Here is a 16709-nt window from a genome sequence, read left to right as displayed (position 1 = left end):
GGACTGATAATAGGGGGAGTCTGGTAACCATAATGTTGTTCAAGTAATTGTACATTAACAATACCAAAAAAAAAAAAAAAGGAGTGGAGGGCAAGAGTGTAAAACTGGGCTTCTTCCTGGTCATTTTCTTTTGTTGGTCTTGTGGTTTGGCTTATTGCACAGCGTGCTCTACATACAATTTCATAACCCACTTCTTTTTAAATTCTACATTACAGTGTAAGTATTTATGTTCTTAAAAATGCGCATAGACATTATTTTTAATGACTGCATAATATTCTGTCAGGCTGGTGAATCATAATTTACTTGAGCATTTTCCATGTCCTAGAGCAGTTCCTCCCAGCTCTTCAGTCATTATAATTAACCAGACATGGGTAAGGGGTTAACAAAACTTGTTCCTATTCTGCATGAGAATTTGACCTTTGGTTAACTTTCTAGCCCGGTTTCCTTTGTGACTTAATAAAAATGGAATATTACCAGCAACATTGCTTATGTAAAAATGGCTTTTAAGTAGGAAAGTGCATCTGGAATGGGAAAACCATGGATTCCTGATGGGAAGTCATACTTAGGGCTTCCCTGAGTGTATGACTTCTCATGGGCATGCCTCTTACCTGTGGAGTTGTTACAAAAGATACCCCTGTGGGGCATGAGGTTTCAAAGCCAGCATGGTTCTTGTACCTGTGCCATGTGGATTCCATCTCCATGCACCTGAGCTGTAACCTGGGGAGCAGGGAGGGGAGGTGGTGAGGAGGCAAAGAGACCCTTTCCTGGACACTTGTGCAAGCTGCTGTCTGACAACTACATGCTCTCTACATGGTCTCCCGTTGAAGAGGCTCCTGCAGCCACTGTACCAATGTGTTTTTCCAGGGTGTGGTTGTGAGGGCCAGGATGTAGCCCATGGTATCTTATGAGTCAGATGTTGCATGGTGCCAAGACCCTCGGTGGGCCTGGCACCCTATATTTAGGATTATTCCTTAGGAGAGCTTTGTAGAAGTAGAATAATGGGGTCAAAGGCAATTGGCATTTGAACCCCTTCATACAGATGTAAAGACAGGTTGATTTCCAAAAGGGTTGCACCACCAGCTCTGTTAATGGCACAGCCAACTTCCAAGTCCCTTCACCAGTATTTTTTTTTAATTTCATAAATTTGATAACAAAAATCAGTTTCTTGTCATAATTTGCATTTTAAAAAGTTAAACTGTGAGTTTGAGGACTACTAGTGTCTCCTCTTTGTGAACTGATGCTTCCTTTCTTTTGTCCAGCCAAACAAGTTGCAAGTAAATGGGATGCAACATTTTCAAACTGCAAGTTGCAGATATGTAAGAGGCACTTGCCCTCCCCATTCTAAACTGCTCTTTCTGCTCCCCCAGGTCTATGAGGCCCTCCTCCCGAAGTATGCCAAGTTGGAGCAGAGAATCCTGTCCCAGACCCTGGGACCTGTGGCGTGAATTCCAGAGTTAACCCTGCCTGCCTGAACTCACTGACCCACTTGGAGATGCAGCTCTGGATGGCAGGGGTCCTCTTGCCTGTTTGCAGGGGCTCTGCCTGCCCAGCCCTGCTGGGCACCACCTTGAAACCCCCTTAACACATCGTCTTCAACATAAACAGGCTGCTTGTGTTCTGTGCCCTTGTGGTCAGGGCAGGAAAGCATCTCTTCCTGTCTTTTATCCCAGGAGGTAGGATAACACTGAGTCTGCAATATAGCCAATAAAAATGGACTTTTCCCCTTTCAAAGGCAGAAATAAAGCTAATACAGGGACCTAAGTCCACAGAATTGGGGAGACAAATAGCCTCCACACCCTAAGCCCAGCCCAGTCCCTACTCTAACCCTGACTGGCCACTCCTCCCAAGCCCTGACCCACAGCCAGCCCCATCCATCCTCTCTCCCATCGCTGACTTCCCAGCCGCTTTCCCCTCCCTTTGGCCCTCTTCAGCACCCTCCCAGTTTCCTTTCTGGTCTTCTCCAAGCTCATCTTTATGCTCTTACCTTTCTCCTTTCAGCCTCTGTCCCCTCCTCTCCTTGATCATCTTTCTTCCCTCCCTGTGCCCACCCAGTGTAACTCACCACCTCCCACCCAAAACCCCAGGCTGGCCTGGTGAATGTGCTTCCCATGCCCTCCCTTCAGCTGTGCCCATGGGCTGCCCACTCCCAGGCACACAGATCATGTGGCAGGATCTCTCCCAGGCGGCACCACGTAGCATCCTTCCCTCTCTCCCTCCCTCCCTCCCTCCCTCTCTCCTCTTGCAGTTCCCTTTCTGATAAAACTGGGTCAGTAGTCTGGGAGAATTTCCCAAATTGTGTATTTTGTTGATTCTACGCATTAGATGCCAGTATCACGCCCTCCCCAAGGCATGACAATTAAAAGTGTCTCCAGGCATTGCCAAATACCCCTGATGGTGGTTAGGAAGCAAAATCTCCTTAGCTGACAACCCACGGACCTTTTAAAGGCTTGATCCCATGCACTTGTGATTATGCAAAGCAACTTCCTAAGATGGTGTGTTCTTCCATCAGGAGGCACGTAATGTCTGGTTTTCTCTCTTTTCTGTGATGTGCATGCCTAGTTCCATTAGTTCCCTAGAGATACCATTTTATTGTTCCTCTTCACTTATCATCTTGGATTCTTCTCTATGAGAAACATCCATCCCCTATCCAGTTATCCAAGGAGTTTATATAGGAGAAGCAGAGTAGATTCTTTCCTCTGTATTCACCATTTTCCCAATAATGAGTTGATTCCCAAACACCATCTAACAGAAAATACTTGATTTTACTTTTAGCTTCAGTATGATACATTTAAGATATTTTATGTGTTTTACTCCGTGTAATTCCTGCCTGCTTTTTGATAACCATTCTATCCACCTCTTTTGCTTTCCTGATCTCTCAGTCATTCTTTACTGATACTTCCGCTCAGTCTACTCCTTAGTTATTTCTGGGCCCCAGATCTCTGTCCTCATCCTTTTTCTACCATTCTGCCCTCACTTGTTGGATGATTTCATCTGTTCTTGGGTGTCAGTACTGCTTATACTCCAGTGACACCCTGATCTGTGTTCCCAGCCAGAACTCACCTTGAGTCTGCAGCCTTCTCCCAGGGGCACTGCAGACTCCACTTCGCTTCCCTAGCTCTTCCCCAAACCTTCTCCTCTAGAGTTCCTGTTTCAGTGAGTTGGGCCACCGTCCATCCGTCCATTCCTTCAGGAATCCAAACCCACAACCCAGGCATCGTCTCTCTTTTCCATGCTAGATCAGTCACCCAGTGATTTTGGTTTCCTTTGGTAACTCCTAAAGAAGTTCCTTTCTCTCCATCCTCCTGTTTTACTTTAGGCCCCTTTATTCCTTGCTCAAATTATTGCAAAAGCCTCCCTAGAAAGTCCTCTCGGATCTTCTCCTGCACAATCCTCCACATTTTCCCTCTGCCACAAGCCCTTGCCTGAGTTGGCACTTCAGTTCAGCTAAACTACCTGTGTTCTTACCCAGAGTGGAAAAGTGCTGCAAACAGGTCGGCAGCCCATGGATCAGAGCAGTGGCTAATGGGAAATCAAGAGGAAGGGGTTTAGAAAATGAGTGGTACCAGAAGCATCCCTGTGAGAGGGATGAGGTCATCTAGGAAGGGAATGGTATCCCTTGCAAGCTTGCTGGATGAAGTGGGTAAAGGAAGCCAGAAGCTGAAAATGATGGCCTATCAGCAGCAAGTCAAAGATTCAGAAGAAAATGGACCTCCCACACACACCACTGCTTGTTACTTACTAAAGAAAATTTACATTATTGATCAACAGAAAGGGCTCTCTTGAGCCAAGAAGCATAGACCCTCAATTAACTTCCCATTTTATCCCTACCCCCATAGAGTTGCCTCTTATTGCAAGCATGTCAACACAAATAAAAAAAGAAACTTGCCATCTATGCAAATAGAGGAAGAAAACAAAGAATCAACTTCTCAAGCTGACAAAATACTCCAAAATAAAAAGAAACAGAGTAAACTAACAACCCTTCCAATATGAATTTTTTAATTTAAAAACTATTGTGGATATGAAAGCTACTGCAGATCAGAAATTTAAAAGCTCAGAACAAAAAATGAAAAATCAAGAGGCAAATGTGAAAGCAAGAACTAACCAAACTAGGGAAATAATTTGAACAAAACAATAAAATCATCATAGATGTGAAGACTAAATTGCAGCAAATTAAAATTAAAATAGGAATGACTGTTAATACAGTAAAGCATAAAAAAGGAATGTAAAATGTTAAGACAATAATAAAAAACAATACTTTTAAAAGCTGAAGGGCCTAGGAAGAAAAATGACAGATAAGAAGAAAGGCAAAGAAAATGAACATAGATAAAATTGGAGCTCTTGAAGTCAAAAGATAAGGCACTGGTACAGAGTTAATATTTAAAACTATCCCAAGACAATTTCTGAAAACAAAAGACCTGAATCTGTTTCTTGAAAGGCCTGTCTAGTTCCTTGGAAAATTCACCCATAACAGTCAACTGAGACATCCCAGCAAACGATTTCACTTCAAAGGTGAGGAAAAATCTCTTTAGGCCAAAACACCTAGCCTCTTCCAATGGAAAAATTAGGTGATATCAGGCTTCTCAAAAAGCAAGTAGAAATGGAGCAACATTTTCAAGAAAATAAAAAACAATATGAACTGTTTTGTGTCCAGCTAAACTGTACTGTAAGTAACAATGTTTCTTTTCTTTTTTTAAGTATTAATCATGCCAGAGCTCAGGAAATACTATACTTGTAACCCCTTAGAATTCTGCTAAAAGACAAGCTTTATCCAACCTGGAAATGATTGGGGTAACTTCAGCAAAAGGACTAGTGGCGAGCATTGAATATCTTGAGTTTTACATCTAAGACCAAAATAAAAGTGGGCATAAGGGTGAAAGAATAGTATCTAATGGTATACACTATGACAACGTGGAAATAACACAACTAAGTAAATAAAGAAGGGAGAGAGGAAGAGGACAATACAAAGAACTCTTTGCTGCAAAGTTAATATGGGTAAGTCAAAGAATATTTAAAGTTGACAAACCACACAGTTGAGGCTTAAATAAGGAAAAAGGAAGACTAACAGCAGTATATAAAGGTAATAGTATAGTGTAAGTAGTATAAAGGTAATCACTGGAATAAAAATGGAAATCTCAATGCCCAAAGAAACACTGATAAAAGCAGTAGGTCACTTAGAAACATACAGTAAATGTATCATTATATACATAGTAAATACAAAAAGAACAAGCATATGAATCAACTTATTAGATGAAATAACTCATGTATTAAAGAAAAGTTCAGGTTGGCTAACAAACCAACATCTTACTGTTTGTTATTTAGAAGAGACATGCCTAAGGTAAGTAATCCACAAAAGCTAAAAAGTAAAAGGATGGGCAAAAAGATACCAGGCAAATACAAATCATTAAAGTCAAAGAGTATAATATTGATAGCTGACAAAGGTAGAATTCAGGAAAAAATAGACAAGACAAAGGACACTACAGTGCTAAAAGCCACAATTCACAATGAAGATATACTAAGCATGAATGTTATAGCCTCAACTATTTGGTTTGTCATCTTTAAATGATATTCTTTGATACCCATCTGTAGAAATGCACAAAATAAAAATAATGGTGAAAATCTAACATTAAAACAATTTTTAATTTTGGGGGCTATTTTGTACAACTCAATGAAAATAAATGTGATAGCCTAGATGAATGGTAATGAGTTGGAAAATAAAATTTACTAAAATGACTCCAGTAAAAATAGAAAATTTAGACTGATATTCATAAAGGGAAAAGAAAAGATAGTTAAAAAAATTATAGAAAAAGGCACTAGGTCTGAAGGAGAATTCTACTAAACCTCCACTGACCAGTTATCTCTCTGTTACATCATGTATTCTAGAACACTGGAAAAGATTAAACACTTGCAGATTATTTTTATGAAGCAAATATAACATCGATCGCTATACCAGTTTGCAAAAGTAGCCCTGATTCTACACTTATCCTGTGTCCAATACTTTGTCATGGAGTTTTGTTGTGTCCTGCCTCTCTGACTCTGAGCTCAGTCATGCAAGTTTGATCAATTTGATTTTCACAAACATGACACACAAGCAGGGTCTTGAAAGCCCTTATGCAATTGGGATTTGCGCTCACTTTGCTCCCTGCCTTTTTCATGAAAAATCTGTGCCTATACTAGCCTGACCAAAGCCACTAGCCTGCAGGGTAACTGGCTGCCCCAGACATGTAATTGGGTCCAGATGAGACCGAAGAACTGCCCATCTAAGCCCAACATAAGTCACCAGCCTACAGAGTCATGAGCTAAATAAATATTTTTTTAATTCTAAGGTATTGAAATTTAAAGTGATTAATTATACAGTAATAGAAAACTGATAAAGAATTTGGTGCCAAAACAAAAAACTAGTATGTGTGACATTGGTACTGGGGTATATGTGGAGACTGGAAAATGAGAAAGAAAATTATTACAGGAGGCTGAAAAAATGCAAGAAACTGCTAGGGCAGACTGAGTACCTTTGGTAACTTGGAAGATATAAAGTGTACCAGCTGAATATTTGGGCTTGAAAAAATAAATTTCTAGTCAGAGTGTTAAGAATGTCATCTGATGTGGTACATATACACAATGGAATATTATTCAGCCATAAGAAGAAAACAAATCCTACCAATTTCAACAACATGGATGGAGCTAGAGGGTATTATGCTCAGTGAAACAAGCCAGGCGGAGAAAGACAAGTACCAAATGATCTCCCTCATTTGTGGAGTATAAGAACAAAGAAAAACTGAAGAAACAAAACAGCAGCAGAATCACAGAACCCAAGAATGGACTAACAGTTACCAAAGGGAAAGGAACTGGGGAGGATGGGTGGGAAGGCAGGGATAAGGGCAGGGAAAAAGAAAGGGGGCAGCATGTATAGTGTTGTGGGGGGGGTACAGGGAGGACTGTATAACACAGAAGACAGGTGGTGATTATACAGCATCTTGCTCCGCTGATGGACAGTGACTGTAGTGGGGTGTGTGTGGGGAACTTTGTGAGGGGGGGAGCCTGGTAAACATAGTGTTCTTCATGTAATTGTAGATTAATGATAGCAAAAAAAAAAATAAATAAAGAATATCATCTGACTCTTACTTCAAAAAGAACTAGTCAGATTTCAAGTATAATTTAGAAGGAATATAGGGGAGCTGGAACAGAAAAATAACTTTCTCATTTCCATCCCTTTAAGCCAATAAAATATCAAATTTAAGACATGGCTTTAAGTCAAAACAAAATGAAGGCTGAAAGATACTTTACTAAGACTTCTGAAGGAATCAATTCACTGTTGATAGACCCTTCCAACTGATTTAAACAACTTCATAAATCACTAGACTCTTGTCCCATAGCAGCCTGATATACCTGAAGTACTAGTGATTAAGCCCAGAGAGAGAGAAGGATCTCAAAAAATTGTGGCTGTGGCTTTTGGTGCATACAATAGATTCAAATCAGACACAGAAAATCCACAGAACTTTTTAGGATGCTATACAAATCAAAGTGATATCATCCTAGATTTAAAGGGACTAAATGTAAAAAGACTGGTTCCCCAACTTTCTATGGGCAGGAAGCACGCTGAAGAAGTGGCTCAAAGGCCTATTGTCCAATGCTGTCTTCACAAGTTCAAGGAGGTCAGTGCCAAATGAAAGGTGTCATAGAGGGTGAAGCCCAGAGCCACAGAGCGCAATGGACTGGGATGCTACTTTCAGTAAGCAGGCAAACTTTAAAATGGCCTGTAATGATTTCTGCCACCTGGTATTCACACCCTTGTGTAATTCTCCTCTTGCAGTGAGTAGGATGTCTAACTTGCTTTTTAAAAAATTTTTATTAAAGTATAGTTGATATACAATATTTTGTTGGTTCCAAGTATACAACATAGTGATTTGACAGTTACCTGCACTGTGAAATGCTCGCCCCCAATAAAGTAGTTACTATCTGTCAACATAGAAAAGTGTCACAGAACTACTGAATATATTCTTTATGCTGTGCTTTCATCTCTGTGACTAATTTATATTTTGTGCCTTTTTATGCCCTTCATAACTTGCTTCTAATAAATAGAATATGACAAAGGTGAATATGATGATCACTTCTGTGGTTATGTTTCAGAAGACTACAGCTTCCATCTTCCTGGCTGACTCTAATGATTCTCTCCATCGCTGACCATGATGAAATAAGCTGCTTTGTGGAGAGACCCACATGGCAAGGAACCAAGGGTAGCCTCTGGCCAATAGTCAACAAGTAATGGAGGCCTTCAATCCAGCAGCTCACAAGGAACTGAAGTGTGCTGACAAGGGTGAGACTTGGAGTGAATCCTTCCCCAGTTGAGCCTCAGATGAGACCCTGGCCCTGGCCAACACCTTGATTACAACCTCGAGAGAGATTCTAAAGCAGACATCCAGTCCTCCTAATGTATACAAAGCTCTTCGACATTACAAAGAAAAAGGCCAAAAGCCCAATAGAAAAGTGGTCAGAAACAACCAACAACACAATATAGATAGTTATCAGAAAAAATGCAGATGATTTAAAGCATATTTGTAAATGTTCAGCCTCACTCATAACACCATTTCTCACCTATCAAATTAACAAAAATCCTAACGTGTGATAAAATGCTCTTATCACTAAGGCTGCGAAGCTGGTGATGCATCTAACAACTAGACACGGATGTGAACCAACAATTCCTCTGGGAACCTGCATCGAGACATGACTCCAACCTACAAACAACATCCATGGAAGGTAATTTATTATGAAGTTACCAGTAACAGCAAAATATTTGGAAAGAAGCAATTATTGTTACTATAGGACTGGTTGAATGCTATGGTACATTCACATAATAAAAAAGAATGAAGAAGATCTATATGTACTGATGTAGGGTGAATTTCACAAACAGGTGACATTTCCCTATTTTAATCCCCTCAGCAAAGTTTTGTTTTTTGCATACATGTCTAACACATTTTATTGAACTTATCCCTAGTCATTTTTTTGGTATCATTAATATACAGTTACATGAGCAGCACGGTGGTTACTAGACTCCCCCCATTATCAAGTCCCTCCCACATACCCCATTACAGTCACTGTCCATCAGCGTAGTAAGATGCTATACAGTCATTACTTGTCTTTGTGCTACAGTGCCTTCCCCGTGCCCCCCTCCCACATTATGTGTGCTAATCGTAATGTCCCCCTTTCCCCCTTATGCCTCCCTTCCCACCCACCCTCCCTAGTCCCTTTCCCCTTGGTAACTGTCAGTCCATTCTTGGGTTATGTGAGTCTGTTGCTGTTTTGTTCCTTCAGTTTTTGCTTTGTTCTTATACTCCACAGATAAGTGAAATCATTTGATACTTGTCTTTCTCCTCCTGGCTTAACTTCACTGAACATAATACCCTCTAGCTCCATCCATGTTGTTGCAAATGGTTGGATTTGTTTCCTCCTTATGGCTGAATGATATTCCATTGTGTATATGTACCACCTCTTCCTTATCCATTCATCTACAGGATGGACACTTAGGTTGCTTCCATTTCTTGGCTATTGTAAATAGTGCTGTGAAAAACATAGGGGTGCATATGTCTTTTTGAGACTGGGCTCCTGCATTCTTAGGGTAAATTCCTAGGAGTGGAATTCCTGGATCAAATGGCATTTCTGTTTTTAGTTTTTTGAGGAACCTCCATACTGCTTTCCACAATGGTTGAACTAGTTACATTCCCACTAGCAGTGTAGGAGGGTTCCCCTTTCTCCACATCCTCGCCAACACTTGTTGTTCCTAATCTTTTCTATGTTGGCCATTCCTAACTGGTGTGAGGTGATATCTCATTGTGGTTTTAATTTGCATTTCCCTGATAATTCGTGATGTGTAGCATCTTTTCATGTGCCTGTTGGCCATCTGAATTTCTTCTTTGGAGAAGTGTCTGTTCAGATCCTCCACCCATTTTTTAATAGGGTTATTTGCTTTTTGGGTGTTGAGGCATGTGAGTTCTTTATATATTTTGGATGTTAACTCCTTGCCAGATATGTCGTTTACAAATATAATCTCCCCTACTGTAGGATGCCTTTTTGTTCTCTTCATGCTGTCGTTTGCTGTACAGAAGCTTTCCCTAGTCATTTAAGTACATTTTTTAATTGTAGTAAAATTGGTATACATAAAGTTTACCATTTTTTAAGTATACAATTCAGGGTATTAAATATTTTTACAGTGTTGTGCCACCATGACCACCATCCATTTCCAGAACTGCTTTTACCATCCCAAACCTAAACTTCTTACCCATTAAACCACCACTCCCATTCCCTTTACCTCCCTGGCTTGACCATTCTACTTTGTTTTTATGAATTTTTCCATTCTAGATACCTTCTATAAGTGAATAATACAGCACATATCATCTTGCGTCTGATTTATTTCACTTAACATGATGTTTTCAAGGTTCATCCATGCGGTAATTGTAAGTATAGAACACATTCATTCTTCTGTTGATGGACACTTGAGTTGTTTCCACCTTCTGGATATTGTGAATAATACTTCTGTGAACCCAGGCATACAAATACTCATGTGAGTCCCTGTGTTCAGTTCCTTCGGGTACATGCTCAGAAGTGGAACTGCTCGGTCATGTAGTGATTCTATGTTTAACTTTTTGACGAACTGTTTGTTCCTCAAAACTGCTGCTATTTTCCACAGCAGCTGTACTATTTTACATTCATACCAGTAAGGCCAAGGGATCCAATTTCTCCATGTCCTTGTCAGCACTTGTTATTTTTTGTTTTTGTTTTGTTTGGGGTTTTGTTTTTGATTATAGCCATCTTTATGGGTGTGATGTGGTATCTGAATATTTTGATTTGTGTTTCCCCAGTGACTAGTGATGTTGAGCATCTCTTCATGTGCTCATTGACCGTATATACTTAATTTTTTGTGATGCTGATATAAGGGTATTTCATTTTCCATTTGTCGGTTTTTATTGCTAGCTTAAACAAATACTCTGTGGTATCATTGCTAGTATATAGAAATTGATTTTTGTTTGATCTTATATCTTGCAACCTTACTAAATTCACTTATTAGTTCTAATAGTATTTTGTACTGGTAGGATATGTAGGATTTTCTATGTATGTCATATCATTTGTGAGAAAAAGACTGTTTCACTTTACCCTTTCTAATCTTTCTTTCTTTTGCCTTATTGCCATGTTTGGAACCTCCAGGATAACGTTGAATGGAAGTGGGGGAACCATCATCCTGAGTCTCCACTCTGAGCGTCCTGGGTGTTCGGTGAGGACTTTCCTCTCTGGCTGGTTAGAATGAAAAACTTCTCTTTCCTCTGTGATTTCTCAGAGCTATTCAGTTTATGGCTCTTCTCTCTTTCTTTCCCTCACCTCATAGAGTTTTGTTATATGTATGTGAAACTCAGAATTCAGCCCAAGACCCCAGGAGCATCCTCTGCAGAGCTCCAGCTTTCTCTATGCAGCTCTCTCCTCTCCAGTACCCTGCCTCTCAGATTTGTTGCAGCCTTTCTGATTCCAGTCTCTCTCTGTCCTCCACTCTGCAAGGTTGCCTGGATCTGCTTGGGACATGCTTCCTGCACTGTGGGCTGGAATTTGTCTGCAGACAGAAAGCAGGGGCAGCCCGGTAGGAGGCTCACTTCATTTGTTTCATTTTTCTCAAGGATTATAGCATTGTCCAATGTCCTAAAATGGTTGCCCCCTATATTTTTTCCAGTTTCCTTGTTATGGCAGATGTGCAAATACCATTCCAGTTACTACATGATGGCTGGAAGTAAATAATCTTATCCAGCTCAGTTTTGGTTCCACTTCTAGCAGTTTCTCCTCAATGTAGGAATCCGACTGAAAAGGGAGACCTGGCTGGTCAGTTTTAGAGTTTACGGCGACCATGTTCCAGCTCCTTCTATTCTTACCAGAGTATCCTCACACTGACTTGCTATTGGATTGGGGGAACCCCTCCCAGTTGCACCCACTATTCTTAAGTTATTGAGCCATGTTTTCCAATGAGTATCATTTAGTTATTTGGGGATTCTATTGTTTGTTCCCAGGTGCCTCGTCCGCCTTGTCTTCCTCAGCTTCCTCTTGCACAGCTGCTAGTCCATGAAGCTTTTATTGCTGTTGGTAGTTTATAGTTTGTCGCCATGTACTTGTATTTTGGTGTTATGGGGAAACTTTGTCACCTAGTTTTATTGTAAATGTACATGGATTTTTTTTCATGTAGTCCGTGAGGATTTTAGAAGATTCAAAAACTATGCAGCCACCATCCTAGTCACCACCTTCCCAGAATCGGTAGACGTTTTAAGAGCCGGAATATAATTTACCATGCTCCTTTCCCGCCCCATCCCCCCTCTCTGCAATAGAAGCATGTATGAAAATGTAGCATCTCTTAGCCTGTGTCCCTGAATTATTACAACAAATACAGCTTGCTTGGTGACACATAGTGGACATGCCGGATAAGTGAGAAATACATTTTGTTGTCCTAAGACATTGAGATTTTGGGATTTTCCATTAGCACAGCATAATCTAATCTATTTTGAGAATTAGAGAGTTATCTTCCACCAAAGGCAATTAATTTAGTTGACCTCAAGATAGCCACATTAAGAGAGGATGGGGAAAGAAGGATGGCAGCAAGGAAGAAAAGAAACAAAACAGTTTGAAAAATACATAGGAAATAATTTTTGATGCTGTTGACACACAGAACAGATTAGAAATAGATAGCTTATTAAATCTGGGGAATTGCATTGCCAAGGAAACCATGGACTCACCCCCATTATACAGTGTGAATGGTACCCCCTGAAATTGTTTAATGCGGCACCACTGTGCCTAAATTACCCAGTAATATATACTGACATATATATTACCCCATATCTCTCATAATTACCCACAACAACATATCTCTAATCAGGACCTCTCAGAAACTGAGAGAGGCTGGGGCCGCTTCTGTTTTTTAAATGAGTAGGTCTCCAAATACAAAAACTGTGGTTACTTTTAGTTTATCTTGCCCAATGAATGCATTAAACCCTCACTATGCAATGCTTTATAGTGATGCAGATACCAGCTCATATAGTACTATAGTTTTTCATCTTCTTCCATTTAGCTCAATACTGAAGAAACACTAGCTCAATATTTCTTCCTAGTTCCCTTGTTCTGACTTTAATTATTGAGGAGAGAGGCTAGAAGAGTGGTCCCAACACAGAGAATGCCTGAATGGCAGAGCTCCCTGCCATAAATTCTATAGTGGGCACTTGTTTTTTGCCTTTCAGTTTCCAGTCACTCCATGTCTGATATCAAATGTAGTATTTAGTATTCCTGTAGTTCAAAAGAAAAGAACACCCAAACCAAACTTGCTTTCCAGATATCCATCACCTTTCCCCACCAGCCTAGTATGTGCTCAACAGACTAATGAACAAAACGCTGGCAGAGACAGAGGGTGATCCCGTACGTGGATTTCAGTCTCCCAAGAGGACCAGGGGAGGAATATTCCAGCAGTGTAATGGGGATTTTGGGGGTTGTAAGGCAGAAACAACCTTAATGTGTCTGAGGAATAGGAAGCAGGCCAGTGTGCCTGGCTGATAATGGTGAACTTCTGTGGGATTGCCAAATGCCCTCCCTATACACAGCCAGGGTGCCCCGTTTGCACTGCTTCTCCTTTGGCACATGGTAGAATTCAGTTGTTACTATACAGGGGTTGTGGCAAGGGGGCGCTGTAATTTTCAACACAGGATTTTCCAGAGCTGGAAGAGAACTTTAGAGACCCAGAAAGATTTCTGGGTAGTGACTCCTAAGAGTGGTCCCTGAGGAGTTCCTCCTGATTTGGAAATGGGGGGTGGGGGACCCTCATTTCAACTTCAATCAAGACAATATGTTCATAAAAATTTGTTTGAATATGATTTCTGCTATTAAAAAAATGCAAAGCACAGAAGGAATTTAACCTCTTCATTTCTGTATAAGGAAATTGAGCTACAGCAGTGAAATAATAACTCAGACTTCCAGTCCCACCTCCTTTGTCGCTGCTCCTGTCCTGCTCTGCGCCAAGAAGGCAGTGGCAAGTCTGGAGACGGCAGAGAACACTTTCTGTATGCAAGGATCGCGCACCTCGCCTCTGAGTTGTGCTGAGTTCTCCAGCTTTAGCTGGGAGCCCCATCTTGACCCCAGACTCTGGTTGGGTGATAAGGAAGGTGGAATCTGAGATGGAGAATCGGCCCAAGGAGGTACCTGGCGGTGAGGCGGACAGCAAGTCATTGCTAAGCAGGATCGCCAGCTGCTGGGCTGGGGGCAACTGGGAAAATTCTGAAGGTGCAAACTGGTGGGGTGCTGAGGATCGTTTGGGGTGAGAGTGGGGAAGCACGCTGCCGAGGCCCTTTATAACCACTGCAATTCGCTGTGCGGAGCTCCAAGCCCCTCCTACTTGGATGGGTCCCCAGTCACGCCTTTGTTTGGGGTGGAGGTGGGGGTTAGATATGCAGACGTGGGGAACCACTTGTCATTTCGAAGTCAGTCTTTTCCTATTGATTAATTTGCCCATCAACGAAGACACGACTCTCCTAGGGTTCGTTGTGGCCCCCACCTCACAGGTGTGGGGAGGAAATCCAGGCCAGAGTCCCGGGTCGACTGCCCACGTCCAGGCCGCAGAGCAGCAGGCGTTCGGGAGCATGGGCTCCTGCACGGAAAATCCAGGGTCCTGCGTCCCTGGTGCCAGAGGTCCAGGGGTCCCGCGTCCGGAGTGCAGGTCCGAAGGTCCCGGGTCGGAGTGCCCAGGGTCCCGGGAGTCCCGGTATCCGAGGTCCAGGGTCCCGGGGACCCAGGTCGTCCCAGGTCCTGGCGTCCAAGGCCCGAGCCCCCATTGCGCGCACGCCCCACCTCGCGCTTCAGCGCCAGTGGGCGCGCGGTCCCCGGGCGGGGCGGAGCCTCCGTGTTGCTGTTTTCAGGGCTCCACCCCCGGGGGCGCGGACCACGCGGCCGGCGGGCCCGCCCCCGCCCAGCTCACCGCCCCTTTGTATCCAACATCCGGGCTTCCCCGCCGGCCGCTCCGCGCCGCGCTCGGGAGCCATTTTGGACGCGGTTCAGCTCCCCTCCCCCCACCCCTCCCCCGTTCATGGCCCCTCCGGACTCGGCCCCTGCGCCCGGGGCCCGGGCTCAGCCCCGCCGCGCTATGCCTGAGCCGGGCGCGCCCCGGCCCGCGCCCCGCCGCCGCCCCCCAGCCCCCGCGTCGCCCCGGAACCCGGGCCGCAGCCCGCGCCGCCCGCAGCGACCCTGAGCCTGGCCCCCGGAGCCTGCAGCTGCCGGACGAAGGCGCAGGAAGCGCGCGGGGAGTGAGGCCGAAGGAAGGGGCGGGAAGGAGAGCGCGGCCGCCGCCGGACCCTACGCGCGGGCTCCGGGCGTCCGCGGGAGGCGTCGCAGAACATGACGGCGCCCTGGGCGGCCCTCGCCCTCCTCTGGGGATCGCTGTGCGCGGGTATGGACGGGGCGCGGCGGGGGCGGGCGGTGTTTACCAACGCAGGGCGGGCCCGGCCTCCGCGCAGCCGGCTCGCACCTCCCGGGCGGGGCTGGGGGCGCGCCGGGAACCCCGCTCACGGTCTCGTCTATGCGGCGACCCCAGGATGGGGGCCGGGACCCCGAGGTTCAGGGTCGGGGTTCAGGCTACGCGGACGACCCAGGAGTGAGAGGGGGACCGAAGCGTGGGGAAGGTGGCTCGGAGGGCCGGACTGTAGGTGCAGCGGCGGCTGGGGGCCGGACCGCGCGACCCTTGCTGCTGCGCGCGCGAAGCGAAGGGGGCTGCTTCACACTCTCGGGGACCCCTCCGTCCCACCCCACTAGCGGCTGCCCAGCGTCCACCGAGACGCGCCTTCCTTTCCTGCGGCGGCCCTAGGTCGCGAGGAGCGGCCGCCCACAGCACCGCTTTGTTTTGGGCGCCTGGGAGGGGAGGTGGGGCCCAAGAGCACCCAACAAGTCTGCGCGGGCTCTGGCGTCCGAGAAGCACGTGGCGGGGCCGGGTGACTCGCGGGGCGGCTTTCGGCTGGCGTGAGTGTTGGCGCGGGTGCTGGTGCGCGCGGACTTCCGCGGGAAGGCGTCGTCTCAAGACCGGGACACCGGCTTTTTTGTTGACGTGCGGGAGCGCCCACTTCGGTGTGGGCTCGGGTTCGCAGGGCTCCGGGCAGCCACGAGAAGCGTGGGGAGCCGTGCGCCAGCGCCGCGCGGCCAAGCCCGGGCGGCCGGTGCCGGCGCTGCGCGTCTTTGTTCCCAGCCCCCATTACACATGCAGCGCGGGTTCCCCGCCGCCGCGGGGTCGAAGCGCAGAGTCTGGGAAACCCGCGGAGGGCGGGGTCGGATACGCAGGGGCGGGCCGGTGATCCCCGTGCTGCCGCTGTTGGGGTCCGGGAGTCTCCATCCCATCCGCACCCCGCGGTATCCGTCTCCTTTGCAGTGTAGCGGGGCGTTAGCGGTGTACACCCGAAAGCAAGTGAGTTCTAGGCGTGGGACTTGGAGCTGAGTAGCTTGAGTGCAGAGACCGCAGGACAGAGACCCCCTTATTAGTACCTGGGCACAGTGTGGGAGGGGGCGTCATGGTTCTTTTTGGAGCCGTTTCTTGTGGTGGAAGTAAAGTAGTGGTGGTATTGAACTTGTTCCTTTCTCTGTCTTGTAAGTGCTGTTTTGATATGCTTTTTGCCGGGAATGAGCGCTCTGCGGTGAAGGGAAGGCCTTGGAGCGGGGAGGGCCGC

The 16709-nt window shown here is 45.1% G+C and overlaps 2 protein-coding genes across 5 annotated transcripts in view; both read left to right on the top strand.

Annotated features, from left to right (window-relative positions):
- XYLB (xylulokinase) overlaps positions 1-1731 on the top strand; it is a 56658-nt gene extending 54927 nt beyond the window's left edge. For all 4 annotated transcript variants that reach the window (XM_057491305.1, XM_036921645.2, XM_057491304.1 and 1 more), the window contains one exon: positions 1368-1731. In XM_057491305.1, coding sequence (XP_057347288.1) covers positions 1368-1445 — 78 coding nt within the window. In that variant the 3' untranslated portion in view covers positions 1446-1731. The remainder of the gene's footprint in view (positions 1-1367) is intronic.
- A 12127-nt stretch (positions 1732-13858) lies between these two features.
- ACVR2B (activin A receptor type 2B) overlaps positions 13859-16709 on the top strand; it is a 39043-nt gene continuing 36192 nt past the window's right edge. The window contains exon 1 of the mRNA XM_036921651.2: positions 13859-15445. Coding sequence (XP_036777546.1) covers positions 15394-15445 — 52 coding nt within the window. The 5' untranslated portion in view covers positions 13859-15393. The remainder of the gene's footprint in view (positions 15446-16709) is intronic.

This window comes from Manis pentadactyla, chromosome 14 (genome assembly GCF_030020395.1).
Source record: "Manis pentadactyla isolate mManPen7 chromosome 14, mManPen7.hap1, whole genome shotgun sequence".
Lineage (NCBI taxonomy): Eukaryota > Metazoa > Chordata > Mammalia > Pholidota > Manidae > Manis > Manis pentadactyla.
This window is presented reverse-complemented; position numbering and strand designations above follow the sequence as displayed.